This window comes from Sarcophilus harrisii, chromosome 3 (assembly GCF_902635505.1).
Source record: "Sarcophilus harrisii chromosome 3, mSarHar1.11, whole genome shotgun sequence".
NCBI classification, from domain to species: domain Eukaryota; kingdom Metazoa; phylum Chordata; class Mammalia; order Dasyuromorphia; family Dasyuridae; genus Sarcophilus; species Sarcophilus harrisii.
In genome coordinates, this window is record NC_045428.1 from 546264599 (window position 1) to 546284028 (window position 19430).

Consider the following 19430-nt stretch of genomic DNA (forward strand, 5'->3'; position numbering starts at 1 on the left):
AAAATTTTAAATAAATTTTTAAAAGATCATATACTAAGAAGAACCAAATACTTCGGACATATGAAAGCTTATGGAAGAAATTGACTTTACTATTTTTAATACAAATTTTATTTCTACTGGTGATTAAAAACTACATGACAAATTTTCATGAGAGGTGATACTGTCAAAACTCCATCATTACCATAACACTTTCTATATAGATATCTGACAAATATTCTACATAATCTACAAAGATGATACAGTGCTGCTTTTATTAGAAGTCAGATAAATGAAAGAGAAGTTGATTTTCAGTTTAGTAATAGTGATTTATCATCAGATTAATTATCTAAAAAATTTAATCATGATACAACTGCTCTGAGACCTAACAATGTCATCATCTAGGCTGATGGTGAAGGTAAAATTGCTTTCTGATTTTTCTGATCTTTTCCCTTGTCTCCCATGCTATCAAAAACTTTTTTAAAAGGAATAATTTTGAACTTGTGAAAGAAATACTATTACCAAAATAATTTATGAATACCTGATGGAAATTACTTCCAGATTGATCTAGAAATGAAAGTTAAATATCACATTTATTAATATCCAAAGAAAAATGCAAATTTGCATTTTCTTGAGATAAATTGGGACTTTTAGCTCACATATATTCAGTAAAAATACTCTGCAATTCTAGACTTTTTATAGTATAAACAAATTAAAGTTTTAGTAATTTACTAATGATCCAGGAGTTAGATTGCTAGAAATTATTTTTAGTACTATATTGAATCTTAAATATAAAAAAATCTTGAAAAACAACTTCAATTTTTAACAATCTAATTTGGATTATTCCTTAAGTACTATATTTGCATTTCTATTTACTTAATAACAGAAAATTATCAATACTACACACTCACTAGAACCTGGATTCCTTCTTTTTCAACTGGAGCTTTATCATACGTAGCATCACAAACGCGGACCAAAGTTGTCACACCATACTTCTTAAGTTCCTTTAAAGAAAAACAAATATAAATATATTTGCTATCTGGATCTAAGATTAGGACCATAAAAATTTAGAAAAGTGGAAGGAATGCTAAAAATTTTATAATCAAGCCTGCTCATTTTACAGATGAAAGAACTAAGGCCTAGAAGGAAAAAATTATTTGACCAAAATCATTCAAATAAACTCAGTTAAATGCAAAAGCCATTTATTTCTTAGGTGCCCATTATGAACAAGGCACTGTACTAAGGATACAAAAATGAAAAAGGTCACAATTCTGAATTCAGAGAGTTACTAAGTGAGGTGGATGTTTGACTATAAAATAAGTTATCTGACTCCTAATCCAGATCTGGATTAGGAATGCCTTCTTAAAACAGCACTCTTCTGAAATTCTATTTAAGCTTTAGAAAAGCTATGAGGTATAGTAGAAAATAGTAAGTGCAATCACAGCCTGGTTCCCTACTTGTTCTTTATTCTAATTTCATCTGGCACCTCTACCAACCATCACAGTAAAAGCTGCAAGAGGTGAGGGAACTTCAAAGACAAGGTTCCTTTGCTATCTCTGAAACGGCTGCCCTAGAACTGGAAATAGGAGACATTATTAGGCCAGACCTAAAGTCTTAGGCCACTGAAATGCCATGACTCTACTACAAGTCTCTGGGCAACCTACAGACCATGCACAGCAAACAAAATAGCCTAGAGTTATATATAAATGAGAACAAAGATAGCCTGTGAGGAACTTAAATCATTTACATAATCATAGTGATAGTATAACTGTTGATGGACTATGTTTTGGAGTATAAATCCAAGAAGTTTGGAACCACTCTATGGAATCAGCAATTTAAAAAACAAACTTCAAAATACAGATAAAATCCCATTATAGTGAACTCTATAGCACTTGATCATTTGGCAATTGTATTCATGATAAAAAAAAAAATCATATTCCTAGCATCTAGGACATGGAGATTAAAAAGAAGAAAAATTTAGAAACAAATTAGCCCATAAAAATAATGTCGAATTTAAGCAGGTACAGAAAGAGGTTCTGCAAACATTAATACCCAGTCCTGTACTTCTATCCCAACACTACCCCCTGAGCTCTAGAGTAATCTTTGGGTGGTAGTGCTTTAGGTGAATGGTCCAGGGATTTTAGAAAGTTTCAAGCCAGGGCACCTGGGAAAGAAAGGGCAATTGCCATTTTCAGACACAGAAAAAGAATCAGTGATTGTTATGAGACCAAGACCCAGAAAAGACCATACTAATTTAGACTGAAATCTTTCTGGGAGCCCTTTTCCAGCTCTAAAAGCCATGATTATGTTGTAAACAGGTCAAAGAAGACTTACATCCATCCCTCATGGATGGAAAAAGCTTTGAGGTACAAGAACCTCTTTATAAAAACATTCACTATGATGGGTTTTTTAACCTGCAAAATGAAAGCCCCAAAGTGAACTAAGCCATTCTCTTACCTCTGTGAACTTGTTGAGTGTTGCATTGGTAGGATTGTGGGTAATCAGAAAACGCATGTTCTCATAAGAGATCTCCACAGGGGCTGGACGGTTCATTATGGCAGACAAAAAAAGTGTGTGTTGAAGTGTGTGAGTGTGTGTGTGTGTGTGTGTGTGTGTGTGTGTGTGTGTGTGTCAAAGAGAGAAAGAGAGTGAGAGAAGGAGGGGGACAAGCTGGTATGTGTAGGTGGGTGTTTGAGGAAAAGATGGGAAAATGGGGGGGGGGGGGGGGAATCAATAACCCTTGAAACGTTTCACAGCAGAAAACATTAAAAAGACCACAAAAATGCCTATTATTGATCAGTGTCTTCTCTAGTCAGCTTGTTCCTTCCTTAAGGAGTTTCTTCAGGATAAGCAGATCTATTTAGAATCCACTGGAATTCAGATTCAACTTGGGCCTCAATGACTGCAGATGGTTACCTTCAACCTCCAAAAATCCAACTGCCTGCAACTTCAGCAGCCTTTCCTACATTTAGGCACTGGTGAGGCAAGGTGAAAGTATAGACCTGCTCTGCACTTGTGTTTTCTTGATCCTTTATTTTGCTGGAGTCGTTAAAGGGAATATGCTTCCAATATGAAAAAAATATAGATATATGCCAAATATCTCTGAGGCCAATCTTGGTGTCCGGAGTCTTCAAGGCAATGTTAATTATGGCACATAGAAGCCTCAAGCTCACTTGTCAGCGAAAGCACTGTGCTGAGCCTGGCAGAAGTCTGCCTGCACGCTCAGAATCGCCATAAATGTGCAGCGTGAATTCCAACAGAGAACCTAACAGAAAAGAAAAAAAGGCCAGTGTGAGTAACTAGTTAGATGAGAGCATTATAGCACACAATACTATGATTAAAGAAATTAATTCAATTTAACAGGTATTGGAAATACAAAAGCTTAAATCTCTACCTCCTTGCAGGTTACATTCTAATAGTGTAAAACAACATGAACATAATGTATTCTTTACTATTCTAAGTTATCATGTTATCATGTTAAATGCTATTATGGAAGAGTACTGAATATACAACACTAGATATATAAAAAAATAATAATAATAAATTCTAAAACATACACAGATATATCTTGCTTTAAAATATGTTGGGAAAACTACCAAATGTTTATATGTGCTTTTCACTGCTTAAGGCAATAACCACTACTCCCTTCCCCCCAATAAGGCAATCACCTTCCCCACCTCATGAGCCTTGCAAGCCAAGTATTCATGTTTCCTATTTCTTAAATTAGATTGTACTAGAAAACTGGGGAGATAAGTTTAAATATTTATCCTTGAGATTGTAAAAACCTATTTTACTACTCACAAAATAAGCACTGGTGCCCAACTAGAGTGATCACATATACATACATACATACATACATACACACACACACACACATATACACACCATCACACCATTAGAGCTTTTATTTATTTCAATTGCTACTTCACTGGGTTAAGAGCATAAAATCCCAAAGCTGATAAAATGCAGTTTTATACTTCCATCACTAACCTTCCCCTTATCCTAAACAAATTTTCACAAAAAATAGCAAGAAATTAAAAAAGGCTGTGTTCCATTATTTTAAACCAGAATAATTGTACTGGGACTCTTGAGATATGGAGACCTAGCTGGTTAAGATTATTCAATTTCTTTGAGTACTTCTAGGCATGTTTGGTTTCCCCTAGATTATCAGCTCTTCTAAATATTATTTTCTTCCCATCCCCCTTAACATTCTACCACAGTATATCTACAAGTCTTCTACCAGTTTTCAAGAATAGATATGATCAAAATAACTCACCTCCCTTCAGCCCACCTATAATGGACCCCAAAATTAATTAGGCTGTCTCCCCTCCCCCCAGGGCCACTTGCTGTGTGACACACAATCTTTCACCCAGCTCACTCCAAAATCCCTTCCAGAGCAAAGCACCCACCTATGAGGAAAAAGAACCTACCTAGAGCTACAGCTACAGTTATGAGGCTCCATGGAAAACCCCAGTGAACTTTCCACTCCTTGAAAATCCTTGGTTTTACCAGTTCAAGTGCTCCTCCACTGACAAAGACAGCGGATGGTTAGATCAATAAATAATCTAGGAACAATTACTATGCCTCCAAGATCCTTCACCCAGAAGTCAAAATGGTGATATATCTCCCCATCTGGATGGATCCAGATGTGGTTTCAGCTGCATGGAAAACTTCCCATGTGGAAATTCCCTTGTGTAAATACTAATCTTAAGAAAATTGCCTGGCACACCAGAAAATTAAGTGACTTAATCCCCATTAGGATGTGTCAGAGGCAGGACTTCAACCCACATCTTTCTGACTCCAAAGCCAGCCTTTCCATCCATTGCTACCCCTCAAGACACTTACAAATTTATTTGTTAATTTATTCTCCCTAATATTCAAATCTTCCAGAACTTAAGGAGGAAGATGCAAGGAGTTTTTTCCCCATTAATAAATAAGAATAAAGTTTATAGGAATAGTCACAAAGTAACTCAACATCATGGCCAGGAAAACCCTCATCTCCAAACATTTGATGTAATTCTTTACTCAGTCTTTTATGACTTGTTTTAATTTCATGGATTCTATTATCCTAGATAAAAATACAAAAATAAAATTTTTAAAATTAGAAGATACAAGAAAGTGGTATTCTTAATGTCTTCATATCACTATCTTATCCCATTAAAGGCATCCAACACTACAAAAGGAAAATTTCTAAATTTAAGAAGAGTGCAAACATATATACTACCACTCACACTTCTCAGAGATTTGTAATTTTAACACAAACTAAAAATGTCTATCTCAAATTATCCCACCAGATCTATCTTTCAAATACTGGCTATAGAATCACAAGCACCTAGATTCGGAAAGATGTTAGAGATCACTTAAATTCAATCCCTCCTCAAGTGAGGAAACAGGGAGGAAGTTGGCCAAGGTCATAAATGTACTTGGAAAAACAAGGGTCAGGGGTCAGTCTCCTAGAGCCTCGTCTTCTGGCAGTGAATCCAGAATTCTCTAAGTTAACAAGGTGCTTCTATTATCATATGGGACAGCTGGGGAAAGGAGGGAATAGGTCCCGACCAGAGAGAAAGAATTAATCACTATCTTTTTCATTCAAGCAAAAGTTTTCTGCACCACATATTTGCTTGACTTGTTCATCTATTACTGCAAATTCTTTTTATAAGAATAACTATTCAAAGTGGTTCACAGCAAAACATAAGGAAATTCTAATCTACTTTGAAGCTTTTTAGAACCACAGATAGTATCAAGGTTAATGTGTCTTGTCAGTTGAAAAAAAAAAAAAAAGTAATGAAAAGGCTTCATTGTACTGATGGTCAGGCTTTAGAAGTAAAAACTTCTGGAGAATTAAGTTTTGTGCCTGGATACTAGCATTTGTCTGCTTAGGGAACAGAGTTTTATCCCATATTTCTTCTCCAACTCCTTTCTGAAAGGACTTCCAGGCCCAGATGATAATTTACTGTGACATTTTCCCCCCTAATGCACAGATCCCAAAACAACATGCCAAAAGAAAGTGTTTTATAGAGTTCATAGACCCATGATAATAAAGCTAAACATCTCTATATCCCAATCCCCAAAGTGTTTGGCTACATCAATGGTAAACCTTTTGCAACCTGTCAGTTAATTTAAACTAATGCAAGTATCTTTGGAACTCAAAATAATTCAAAGTAAAAAGACTCTTAAGAGATCATGAACAATCTACTATAGCTGGGAAGAATTGAAAAGCTTAAGAATCCCATGGTTCAGCAAATGGTTAGAACCTGTAAACTCACCAGGAAAACTTTTAAAAGAAAGTTGTATTTCTGGCATTAATTCTGCTTTGTACATTTAAGGAAAGGATAAAAAAACCAAAACAAAACAAAAATCTGTTCAATGACTAAAGAACCTGGATTACTTTAAAGCATCTGCCAGCCATCCTCTCAGTAATTTTTTAAGCTTTTTGTACTATGCTAAAATTTTAGACATTATAAAATCAAATCTAAGACTAGTTAGGTGACACAGTAGATAGAGCACCAGTCCTGAAGTCAGGAGGCCCTGAGTTCAAATCTAGCCTCAAACATTTAACACTTCCTAGCTATGTGACCCTGGGCAAATCACTTAACCCCAAATGCCTCAGCAAAAAAGCCAAAAAAAAAAAAAAAAAAAAATCAAATCTACATCTCCCTATCTCTTTTTTTTTTGGGGGGGGGGCTTTTAATTTTTACAAATATTAACTTATTTTATCCTTACAACAACCCTGGGAAGTAAGTTATTTTGCTGATGAGGAGAGAGATTAAGTGATTTACTCTACATCACACCATAAGAATAAGTCACATTTGAACTTATCTTCCAGACACCAGGTTCAGTGCTCTTACCCACTGTACCACCTTGATGTCTAATGCCTGTCTGTGCAATGTTCTTTTAATGTTGTCTTCTCTAATTTAAAGCTAAATGAGGGGTGTAGTATTTCCAGAATAACATGCCAATACTTCATAAATGGAATAAGTGAATATAGCTTTGCTGAAATTTAAACATAGTAATTTTGAAGAAGTCCTTTAAATTTTTAAAATGAAAAGATAAAATCTAATCAATTAATTTGAGATGGTATGTTGTCAGATGGATTTAAATTCATGAGAGGAGGTGGGCACTCAACAACACAATACAATACAATACAGGATGTTCACTTAACCACTTAATGAAGGCCTGTTGGAAGCTGCTTAATGTCAGACTGATGACAAAGCTTTGTATAAGTTTGAGAATGTAAAGGCTAAAATAATGAGCCATAAACTATCCTATCAACTTTTTAAGATAAAAATAAGTATTGACAAGTTCATAATGGGTAAAGGAGATTGTAAACAATCTTAAGAGAACCTACACCTAGGGTAAAGTCCCAAATAAGTTGAAGTCACTTGATACCCTCAGTGGACCTCAGTTTTCGCTACAGTTTACCTACAGTTTACATCTGTAAAATGTGGGGGTTGGGCTACTTGATCTCTAAGAGGTCTTTTACAACTGTAATAATATTTGTTTAGAGATCACTTAAATTCAATCATTCAATTGTTTCAAGAAGCAATATGTTGCGCTGGAAACTGGACCTGAAGTCAAAAGGGTGGGCTTGAGTCCTAACTCTGCCACTTTAGTTTTGTGAATTGAAGCTAATCTCTCAATTTCTTTAATCTGTAGTTTGGTATTAATATTTCTTCTCAGCATTGCTGAGGAGTTATTATCTGACCATGCAGTAGAGCAGATACTATATTTCCTGGCAATTAGCCTGCTAAAACCAAATATGATTACAAAAAATATCAGTGACCTTCAAGACAGTCCCATACCTCACTCTGCAGACATTAAAAAGTGAACTGTCCTAAATTTCATCAAGTCCCACACTAAGAAATTAGCTTTATTTCTAAAATTCAAATGAATGACAAAATAACCAGAGAAGCCTCAATTTTATGGACAAGCACAGTTTTCATTAAACACAAACTTTCTATCTTATGATGTAAAGAATGAATCCTAGTTTGCCGATAACATTAAAGGTTATGGATGTGTGAAGTTAGTTGATATACAATTAAAGCTTTATGTTCTTATAAGACACTTAACAGGAAGTCATGCGAATTTGAGTCAGCTCAGTTTCTATACTATGCAACATTATAGCAGAATATTTTTCAAAATACCAACTTAGAACAAAAGTTGTCAACAACAAGGCTTTCTCTAGAGGTAAGATTATAAATAGCAACCCCAGCTTTTTACCATAATAGTAGTTTTTAATTCTTTCATTTACTCCCACCTTTCTACTTCCTCATATGAATAGGAAACAAAGTACTACCAAGGAAATCTATAGTCAAAGTTTGTTCCCAGAGATGAGAAAATACGTAACTTTCCCTTCAATCGAAAGGTGGTGAGGTGTAGAACACTGCATACGTGATAAGACTCAGCTAAGATGTTCATTAGTTTTGTTGAATTGCATTTTTTTTCTGCTTAACTTTTGCATATGCAATATGGTTTGCATATGAGTTTGGTATGAGTAGAGAAACAGGAGGGGCATATTCAGAAACTGATATGATATAAAAACAAGTTATAGTAATACATTTTTTAAAAAATCAATAAAACCACTAATATCACTACTGGGAACTTACCCCAATGAGAACAAAAGAAAACGTCCCCTATATGCCAAAATCTTTATAACAGCTTTTTCTGTAGTAGCAAAAAAAACCAACAAACCCATGGAAATAAAATAAGTAGCCATTGATTGGGGCATGACTCAACAACTTAAGATTATGGAAATGTAATGAAATGTTATTGTTCCATATTTATATCAAATATGAAGAATTCAGGGAAACTGATATAACACAAAATAAACAGAATCAAGAAAACATACACAATGACTAGTCACAATAAAAAACAACAACAACATTAAAAAACACGAGAATGCAGATCAATACAATGATTAATCTTGACTCCAGAAGTCTAAGACAGACTTTCTCTTTGATAGAAAGGAGATGACATGCAGGTACATAAAGTATATTTTATCAGAAGTGAGTAGTGTATCAACTTGTTTTGCCCTAATTGTATTTAATTATATGAAAAAGTGGAGGTTAGTTACTGGGGGGGAGGGGGAACCAAAAAGAATGAAAGCATTTCAACAATAAAAATCCAATAATGATGTGTGATGGAGAAAAACTTTAATAATTCAGAAACAGCATAAGATAGATCTTGACACTCAAAGGAGTAAAACAATTAACCAACAGCCACATCAGATTCTGAGAAGAGTGTCAGTTATATGCCCAAGTTTCTCAGTAAGCATGGATCAAAAGGGAGTGGTTACCAAATTTGTATGTTCACTAGTGATTAGTGATCCTTGTAGGTTTTAGTGTGAAACAGATAAGTGAACTATAAGATTAAAACTTAAACTACTACCCACATACTTAAGTCCCACTTTCAACGAGTTCTTCAGATTCTGTTACTTTGTTAGCATCTAGCAATTTCCCAAGATGAGCTTTTTTTTCTTCTGAATTGTACTCTATATCCTTTTATTCTTTCCTCAATATTTCTATTCTTTAAGGACTAGTGATTCTGTTAATATAAGTATTATCTTCATTAATGCAGACCATAATTCACTTATAACTTAAATCATCTGAGTGTTACCATAGCCCAAAGTTTTATCACCTTGGTGCTAACTTCTCTCCAAATTTAGGCAGGTTGGTCTATAGACAACGCATTAATCTATCAGCAGACCTATACTTTCACTCATAAAACAGAGATAACCATGACTGACAGATATATACCTCCTTTTTTAAAAGATCATTTGGGTAGCACTATTATACTATACTATACTATACTATACTATACTTTACTATATTATACTATAAAAATCATGACAATGGGAATTAATGGTTTTTTTCAGGGAATGTTTTTTAATTAAGTTAAATGAGTCTAGTAACCTGATTCTATTTGTTCATATTTCCATTTCCAGTCTGAGGTATCATGGGGCTATCCTCTGAATTGGATTTTAATTTTTAAGACTATTTTCCTGTGTTTTAAAACTTTTTAGGCTTCCTGTAATAGATTTTTTTCCAAAAATCACCAATAGTATGCTTCATTCTAAATAACCTGCTATATATACAAAGTCTATATCCAATTGAAGTTAAATCCTGAGGTTTTTTAAATCTCAAAAACATGAATTTCCTAGAGAACAACTTAAGCATCAATAGTTTTATTTTGTTTCCAACTCCATAAGTAGGGTTATTCAAAGGCAATGACAGAATGTACATTTCATTTATACTGGAATACACTTGGAATTTTCAACTGAAATCTGAACTACCAAGCAAACAACCAAGAGACACTTGGACTCTCACTCACACCAATTCTCAATTGTTATCTTGGCTATAATCAAGGAGATCAGAATGACTATAACAGTTGCAAATTTCCTAAAGTTGCAAAAGAGATATTTCAAAAAAGGTTATTTGAATCACTTCACAAAAAGCTACAACATAGCAACAGCACATACAGGATGCAAAAGATGACATTGTCCTAGGACTATTTGTTGAATTGAATTATATATGGCAACATCTTTTCAATAGCAGCATATAAAGCATATAAAGACTGGGGGAGGGGGGGAGGAAGAGAGAGGGAGGGAGAGAGGGAGGGAGAGAGAAAGGGAGGTAAAGAGGGGGAGAGAGAGAGAAAGATCACATAGTTAATAAATGTCTAAGCTGGAATTAGAAACCCCAGGTTTCCCAATTCCAAGTACAGAACTAAATGAGTTCACATTTGATTTCCTTTTTCTTCTCAGAGGATATATGGTTGCACAGACTTCAGAGCCCTATTCCTTCAAGTGCCTTCAAAGATGGAGAAGCAATATGGCAATTCTATAACCAGACCAATTTAAAAATACAGGACTTCTTAACTGGCCCATTTAAAAAAGATTTGTTGTGTACACACACACTTCTCTCTCCTCCTCTCCATCTCTTCTCTCTTCTCTGTCTGTCTCTCCTTCCCTGTGTGTGTGTGTGTGTGTGTGTGTCTGTCTGTCTGTCTGTCTCTCTATCTCTCTCTCTCTCTCTCTCCTCAATAAGTCCTGTGTAGGATGCAAAACAAAAATATAGCTGAGCTGGTTTGATGAATTAAATTAAGGAGTTTACAATCTAGTTGAGAAAAGGTATGACCAACATCTTACTAATGATAGCTAAGAAGTATTTTGTGGACACAAAGTAAGGGAAACATTGGTTTAAAGGAGGGATAAGAAAGGTTTTTTGGAAAAAATTAGTATAAAAGTGGTAGTCATGGACTGCTGAGGAGATGATATGATAAGGAGGTGGGGAGGACTGGTCAAGGGCTGAGCAAATGTAGAGATCTCAGCTGAGTCTTCCTATCTAAGATGTATTCCTATCTGGAGTGTACAAGAGAAATGAGCTCATATGATCTCTCAACCTAGCACAGAGCCTAATATGGTAGGTACTCTGTATATCACAGGGATTTAAACATTTGTAAGACTTCAAATTCATTGAGTCTGGAAAGGCTATAAGATGGATAGCTTTGAAAACAAACCTTGAATCATAAGGCAGTAACATATCCACTGAAGACTCTTAGGACTTTGTAGAAAACTGGGATCCAATTTAGTAGCAGTTCGCTTATTCTAAGATCAAGTATGAAAGGGATGTAGACATTCTTAATGCTGGCCCTTTCAAAATCACCAACTGGGTTCACAATCACCTGAGCAAATTCTATTTACTTAGGGAGCTATTTTTCCTGATAAGATCAATCTATCCAAATTCCAATGGAGACACAGCAATATATCCAACTGAAGATAGCCATTCATTTGGAACATAACTGTGAGTACTATTAATAGATTTATGTTTTCTTCAGAGAGACCTACACATTTTTTGAACAATTTTAAAAATTGAAAAAGGGAAGTTTATTTGTAACTACTCATACAAAGTGAAAACTGTTAAGAATAATGTCATTATAGTCTATTGTTTCTCCATCAGCTCCTTCTCAATTTGCTGACAAATCTTGCTGATGACTCATTTCCTTTGCACTAACGAAGTCACCCCATTCTTTAATGATAGGCTTTTCACCAGTAATAGAAAGGAGAAAACAAATGTCAACTTACTTTGGAATACTAAAAGCAAATAGCAAATATTCTTTAAACACCAATATACCAAACAACCAAGAAGCACTTCTCAAAAGATGCTGCTTTTATAGACAAAAATGAAATAGTCACTGCCCTCAAGAATCTTTCCTTCTATCCAGAAGTAACATGTACATTTAAGTAAATGTAAAATATACAAAGTAAACACAAAATTATTTCTGGAGTTGGTATTGACAGCTTAAGAGGACAAAGGAAAGGTCTCATATAGGTAGGACTTGAGCTATACAAAGAGCATGGAGGAAAATGTACCCAAAACTTCAAGTAAAAACAGTGCTGATTTAACGTCCAAGTCCTGACCAAAATAAATAAATAAATAATAAGTTTACACTAAAAGAGCTCAGAGAGACTTTTGCAAATCTAAATTCTTGTCAAATACATTAGTTTAAAAGCCAAATTTTTGGCCACAGCAGCAATAAAAATAGAAGTACTATACCTGATCTTCTAAAGCAAATATATCACATGTGCATTTTGTGCCAAAAGAAATTAACATTTTCTGAGAAAGACGAAATCTTAACCCAAAGACACTATGAAAAGAATTAAAATACTGCTTCTCTAAAGGCAAGCCTTTCCAATGGTCAAAATATTTTTTCAAAACAGGCTCAGCTAACAAAAGGGTCACTGAAAAGAGTAATTTTATAACTCCCTAAAGTTTGAAAAGTCAATATTGCACAAGATAAATTTATATTAAAATGAAATTAAATAGGGTTTGTGGGTTGTTTAAACTACAGTAGACTCCATGTTACTGGTTAACAATTTCAATTCAGGAAAACCAAAACCATATGTATGTATATCACATATGTAAAAAATTGCTGATTATGACTGCTTATGTCCTCACAGGTATTTTGCTATTGAATCTTACAGAATCCTTGAGTAATGGTGATGTAAAGATCTTCTTTGAAAAATTCTAGAAAGGGGGATGTAACTAGGTGGGGCAGTGGATAAAGCACTAGTTTTGAAGTCAGGAGGATCTGAGTTCAAATCTAGCCTCAGACATTAAACAATTCCTAGCTGTGTGACCCTGGGCAAGTCACTTGACCCCAATTGCCTTAGCAAAAAAAAAAAAAAAATGCTAGAAAGGGGGTCCACCTCTTCACCTTCACTCTGATTAATTCCACAAAGGATAATTACAGAAAATGGGACAGAGCCAGTACAGATCTAGAGTCACTTTTGGAGGGGCTGCTTGGACAACAGAGGAATCTAGTTTGGGCTAAGACCAAATAATTCCTCAAGAGAATATATTCACACACAATACCCACTTCAATTCTAAATCAAGCAACTCTGCAAAGCTTTAGGACAACCAACCAGAAAGAAAAAAAAACTGAAAAATGTGGTTCTACTAACTCAACAAAGAATAATTGCAGAAAATCATCAGACATCTTCACATATACAATATTTGTGACGTTTAGTGGGGGAGGAGAAGGGAGCAGGAAGGTTAGAATTCTCCTAGTTTCCCCCAAAGATTAAGAGAATTAAATTATCATTTCACAATCCAATGAAATATGGCTCAAAACTAAGATAACTAAGTAAACTGTTTCATCAAAGTTCCATAATTTATACCAAGAGACTATGCATCAATTTCTAAAGAATATTAAGTTGAATATCTCACACAAAAATCACAAAATGAATATGCCAAGAAAAGACTTTACATGCTTTTAAAAGAATAATAATAAAGTTTAAAACAAAAATCTCTATTTCAAGGAGAAAAAGACAATCTGGGCACCTAAATCTCTCAGTAAAGCTCATCCATAGCTCTCAGTAAAAAATGGAATGACTGAAAACAGGTTACTATAAACTAGGGCATAAGCAGCTAGGTGGCGCAATAGAGTGTTGGGCCTGCCGTTAGGAAGGCCTGAATTCAAATCTAAATTTTTGATTTTGTGGCCCTGAGCAAGTCACTTACCTCAATTTTCAGAAACTTCCTCATCTGTAAAATGAGCTTGGAGAAGCAAGTGGTTAAAGCATTCTAGTATCTTTGCCAAGAAAACCTTAAATGAGGTTTTGAACAGTTGAACACAACCGAACAACATAAACTATGACACTAAGAAAGGAAAAAAAATTTTGGATGTTTTTACTTGGGGAAAAAATGGTGACATGATCAACTTTTTAAGATTATAATCCTAAACCAGCAATAATAATCAATAACTCATTTTTATATAGTGCTTTAAGATTTACAAAGTACAACCCTGCTAGTCAACAAGTCTTCTCAACAGCAGTGGTTTTGTCAAATAAGACATATGCAACACAATTTAGGAGATGGGATGCCACCCTCATCCTCTTCAGTGTAGAAATCGGTCAACAAGAATTAGTCTTCCAAAGTGAATCCTTTTATCTAGAGGGACCTTCAGTTTTTAAATGAACCCATTGTTTTCATATAACTTTGGGGAAAATACCTATATTAATTTAGACCAGCTCAGTGATGATAAAAAAAAAATCTGTTTACAGTGTTCATTCATTAGTGTCCATTCCTTTGTATGAAATATCTCAATATTTTATTTGTAAGTTCTTAAGAAAGATCAATTTGATTTTTTAAAAAAATATTCTGGAAAATGATCCCACTAAAAATAATACTTTTAACCTTCAGGTCTTTATTTTTTCAATTACATGTAAAATCAGTCACACATTTACTCTTTTATAATGTTTCCAAAAGTTCAATGACTACCTTGTAAATGGTTTCTTTCCATCAACTGTGTTCATGAAAATTAAATATTACTTGACTTTTGAGTCATGGAGGGAGTGGTTTTACTTCTGCAATTCTGAGTCACAGCATACTCTCTCTGTTCAGAAGTTCTCAACTATTTGTCATTTACACAGGTGTCCTAAAATTAGCCAACCATTCCCAGAGGCAAGGCCATTGCTAGCTGACCCACTTTCCCAGAGGCAAGACCATTTCTGGATGACCCCGACACTCTCAAAGTCACAAAAATTCATCCATTCCCTTCCCCACTCCAACAAAAAAATTACATATCTGCCTGCAAACTTTTCCAGCTATACTATCCTCTCCCAGCCACATCTCAGGTGCCTCATAAAAACTGAGTATACCAGCACAAGGCACATACCCTGAGGCCCCAAGAGAGTTTGTAGACAGAATCTACTCCCACACAAAAGCCTATACTTAGGCCCTAAAGAGTCGCCAACCTGCCTTTCCTTAAAAAAAAAAAAAATGGCCTTGCCTTGAAGCCTCTCTATTCATTGCCTACACAGACTTCAGAGGAAGAAATCCCCAAGGAAGCTCTACAAAGAAAAATTCACTTTTTATTTTTGAAGTGGGGCGATTTGGAAAAGGGCCAGTACCCCTCCAAGGTTTATATGAATTTTATATGAAGAGTCTATCACATTGGGGTGAAGTTGTGTTAACAAAGATGGTTTTTGTGAGAGCAAGGCCTCCAAGGGGCAGTCACCAAGTTTAAGGGTTAACCCAAAGTCTGAAGCACTAGAGCCATTAATTATCAAGCCTTAGAAAACACTTGGGATTCAAGAACATAGAACCAATGATTCCCACCAGGATCGGGAAAGTACAACACAAAAGAGAGTATTCCTACATTAGCAGAACATCAATCAATTAAAATACATTTATGAAGTATCCACTAGTTCCAGGCACTAGGTGTATTAATATATGGCATCAGACCAATCAATTCTCAAAATTCCAAACATAAAAAAGAATCTGAATGTTGAACTGTTCACTTGTCCCCATGTTGCACAGTGCACTTGCCACTGGTGTATATAGACAAGTGATTTTGAGGCCTCGATAATGTCATTCTGCTTCCTTAATTTCCGTTTGTACTTTCAACAGGACATAACTTCACTGACTTCCTGTCTGAAACTACTGCACATCATATGGAACACAGCAGCAAATAGCTCCCATGTTCCAATCCAGCAGTAGCTCCTTTTTTGATAAAAGGGAAAGCGCTAATCTTTCAACTCAAGGAAATCTACAAAGTAAATGTCCTCTGGAATTTGTTTAGATATTAAGAAAGTTGTGTGTTCAGGTTTTCTTGCCAGGAGTAGGGAATGGAAAACAAGTCCTAGACAAGGGGTAAAATGTAATTCTATACAATCTTGCATTATACATTTCTAAAATGCCTTTCACTTAAAAAAAAAAAAAAAAAAAACCCTCCAAGCCCTGTAAAAGCCTCCGAAGTCCAGTACAGAAAAGGTCAGTCCTGAAAGATTTAGGAGGCAGGGGCCGGAGAAAGCCAGAAAGGGCAGGACCAATCATTAACAAACTTTTAAATGCAAAGAGATACAAACAGCACAGGGAGAGGGAATTAAAGCAAGAAAAAAGCAGCCGCAAGTCTGCTTCCCAAGGCTCCAAGCTCGGAGAAACCAGAATGCCTCGGTTAGACAGCTTAAAAGTTGCCTCCTCCCATGACCACTTCGGGACTCACGGAATGCCCCTGCATTTACAAGTAGCCATCTAAAAAACACACTCTCACACACGGACGAGTCCCCTCCCCCAACCCCATCCGACAAACCACCTGAAGACCCAGGAAGGCTTCCCCCTCTTACAATGAAGGGAGCGACCACTTGAAGACCTCTACGTAATAGAGCGACCACCTGAAGACTCACAAGACCCCCCCCGCAATAAGTGGCTGCCGGGAGCCCCACGATGGCACCCATCTACAATAAAGTTGTCACCTGAAGCCCCCCCAAAACAAACTCGAAGCCCTCGGAGGCGCCCCCCCTCACCGCCGCCCCGGGCCGCTCTCCTTCCGGGGACGTGTCTAGGGCCTGGCTAATGGCTGCGCTGCCCTTCTCCGGCCGGGCCAGCGTGAGAACCGGCCCCGGCGGCCCCTTCGGGGATAACCCTCCCCCCGGGGTCTCACTCACGCCGGCAAGCTGGGGGCTGGGCATTGAAGTCCGGCGGCGAGGGCTGGCGGGCGGCCGGGGGGCTCCTCTTCAGTCACCTCGGCGGCGGCGGCGGCGGCGGCGGCGGTGGCGGTGGCGGCGGCGACGACTCCCCCCCAGCCTCCCCCTGGGCGCGCGACCCCCGGCCCGGCCTGGCGGCGGCTCCGGCCCCGGCCCCGACGGCGGCTCCGGCTCGGGCCCCGGCTCCGGCTCGGGCGGCGGCGGCGCGTGCCAGCGAGTCCGTCTTGCTGCGGCGGCGGCGGCTCCGGCTTCGGCCCCGGCTCGGGCTGAGGCAGCAGCGGTGGGGGCTGCGGCTGCTCCCCGTCTGGAGGCAGCGCTGGGGCCTCGCCTCGCGCCGCGCCGCCCGAGGGCCTGCTCCGCGCTCGGGCTGCTGGGGCTCCCGCCGCTGCTGGGGCTCCCGCGGTTCCGGCTCCTGCCGCCGCCGCCGCTGCCGCTGCTGCCGGAACGGTTACGGCTCAACCCGATCGCGCCGCCGCCGCCGCCGCTGCCGCCGCCGCCGCCGCTCCTGCTGCGCGCGCAACCGGAACCACCTCGCCTTCTTCCCCTCCCCCTCCCGCGTGTCCCCTCTCCGGCGAGCGCCCCCGCCCTCCCGGGCCGTTGGCCCGCTCCTCAGCCCTCCACTCCCTTCGCCCTCCCGTCCCACCCGCCCAGCGGCCGTGCCCCCCGATCCGCCCCCCAGGCTCTCGCCTTTGTCTTGACCTCTGCCCCGAACTCCCCCGCTTCTCCCCATGGTTTCTTCCACTCGGAGCTCAAACCCATCGAGGCCTGATCCATGCGGCCGCGGGAATGGGGGAAGCCACAGCACACGCGCGCGCGCACACGCGCACACGCGCACGCGCACACGCCCACCGTGCAGGAAGCTGCACCCTCAGGCCTCCCGGCCTTTGGCCTGCTTAGGAAGGGCTCCCGGCAGCCTTTGCTCCTGGAAGTCTTGGCCATACTGCCAGGTGCCAGACCCCGGCGGGACGTGGCAGGGGAGCCAGAGGGCGTCGCAGAGGGATTCCCAGCCTTGGGGACTGGCGGAGGCCGAGCGGCGCGCAAGCCAGAGCTGCCTGCCCTTGGCCGAGCCTCCTGGAGACGAGGGTCTCCCCGCCCCCGGCCCAGCAGTGCCCGGCAGCCGGTCTCCGGCCCGAGGACTGGCCCAGCGGCGGGAGAGATTTCCTCTTTGGAGGCTGGCTCTCTTTGGGGAGGGGAAGGACACAAACAGCAGGAAGCTTGACCAGGCTGATTGCCAGTTGTCATGAAGAACAATCGCTGGAAGTCTGCTCAGAGGGGAATAGAAGTAACTTCAGGATCTTCATTACTTCTAAAGACCCCCGATCTCATCCCTGCGGGTCTTCCCCTCATCAGGGAAGGCTCGGAACCTTTAAACCTTGCTTTTCTTAAACTGCAAGTGACAAAACAAACCAACAAAAAACCGCGCCCTGGTAAGGGACCGCCAGGGCCAACTTCTCACAGGCCGCTCTTGGGAAGATTGACACCTGTCAATTATTGCCCTCATGTCAGAGCTGCCTCCCCTCTCCCGCATTGGGAAGACCCGCCAGGGATTGTTCTGCATGTGCACCTAGTCCCCTCCACTGCAGGCAGAGGCTTTGGGGAGGACTTTGCTGGAGGGGTTCAGGATCAGGTCTTAGGAAACATGTCTCTTAGGTGAAAGTGTTCTATCCAACCAGCCCCAAAACTAGGTACCAGGAACTCCCCAGGTAAAGGAACTGTCCCATTTTGTGTAATATTCCCAACACCCAGCACAGTGCCTGGGATATTTCACTAATGGAGAAACCCTGGCCACTTCCTGTTCTTTCCAACCCTCAAAGCTGCCTCATAGACATGGGGCCTTCCCCTCCTGTGCAGGGCTCTGAAGCTACCTAATCTTTAGAGAAGCCCAAAAAACCCAATAATGAATGCAAAGAAGGGTCTGTCTCATAACTGGACTTCACTAACTCTGTCAAAGGCCCCAGGAGGGATTACTTCAGGACAAGACAGGTAAGCCAGTCTTGCTCCATGCTACAAGTCCCGAGACAGGTCCATCCGCCCAGTGTCATAGGGGAAGCTGGCTCTGCGAAGTCTGCCCTTCCCCTGCCCTCTCTCATGTCCATGAAGCACAGAATACATGTCTAGAAGGGATCAGAGGCACGATGCCCTCCTAGATAGAGCATCAAACTCACCTGGGATTTGGGGAAAACATCTCCTTTCTCTAATGCAGACCCTGGAAACTTCTGAGGAATGACAGTGGGAAATCATCCATACCTACAGCAGGGTCCCCAGGAAGAAAGAAGAAAATCTCCCAATATAGTGGGACTTAGGACCTTATCAAAAATAGCTGCCTGAGTAGGGCTATAACAGTTTGTCTCCACACCTTAAACAGCTTAAGAACTGGGCTTGGGGCACCTATATTATACAGCGTGAATCATTCTTGGCACTGAGTTTAATACATAATAAATGCCTTCAGTTTAGTGGTGCCTTTTTC

The 19430-nt window shown here is 39.3% G+C and overlaps 1 protein-coding gene across 2 annotated transcripts in view; it reads right to left on the minus strand.

Annotated features, from left to right (window-relative positions):
- Positions 1 to 17748, minus strand: part of PTP4A2 (protein tyrosine phosphatase 4A2) — a 33360-nt gene extending 15612 nt beyond the window's left edge. Inside the window, exons 1-3 of one of the 2 annotated variants that reach the window (XM_031962268.1) lie at positions 17663 to 17748; positions 2434 to 3241; positions 888 to 980 (exon numbers count right to left, since the gene is read on the minus strand). In XM_031962268.1, the coding sequence (XP_031818128.1) occupies positions 888 to 980; positions 2434 to 2529 (189 nt within the window). In that variant the 5' untranslated portion in view covers positions 2530 to 3241; positions 17663 to 17748. Of the gene's footprint in view, positions 1 to 887; positions 981 to 2433; positions 3242 to 16924; positions 17104 to 17662 lie in introns of those variants that run through there. The other variant, XM_031962267.1, reaches the window with a different exon arrangement.
- Between the last annotated feature and the right edge of the window lie 1682 nt (positions 17749 to 19430).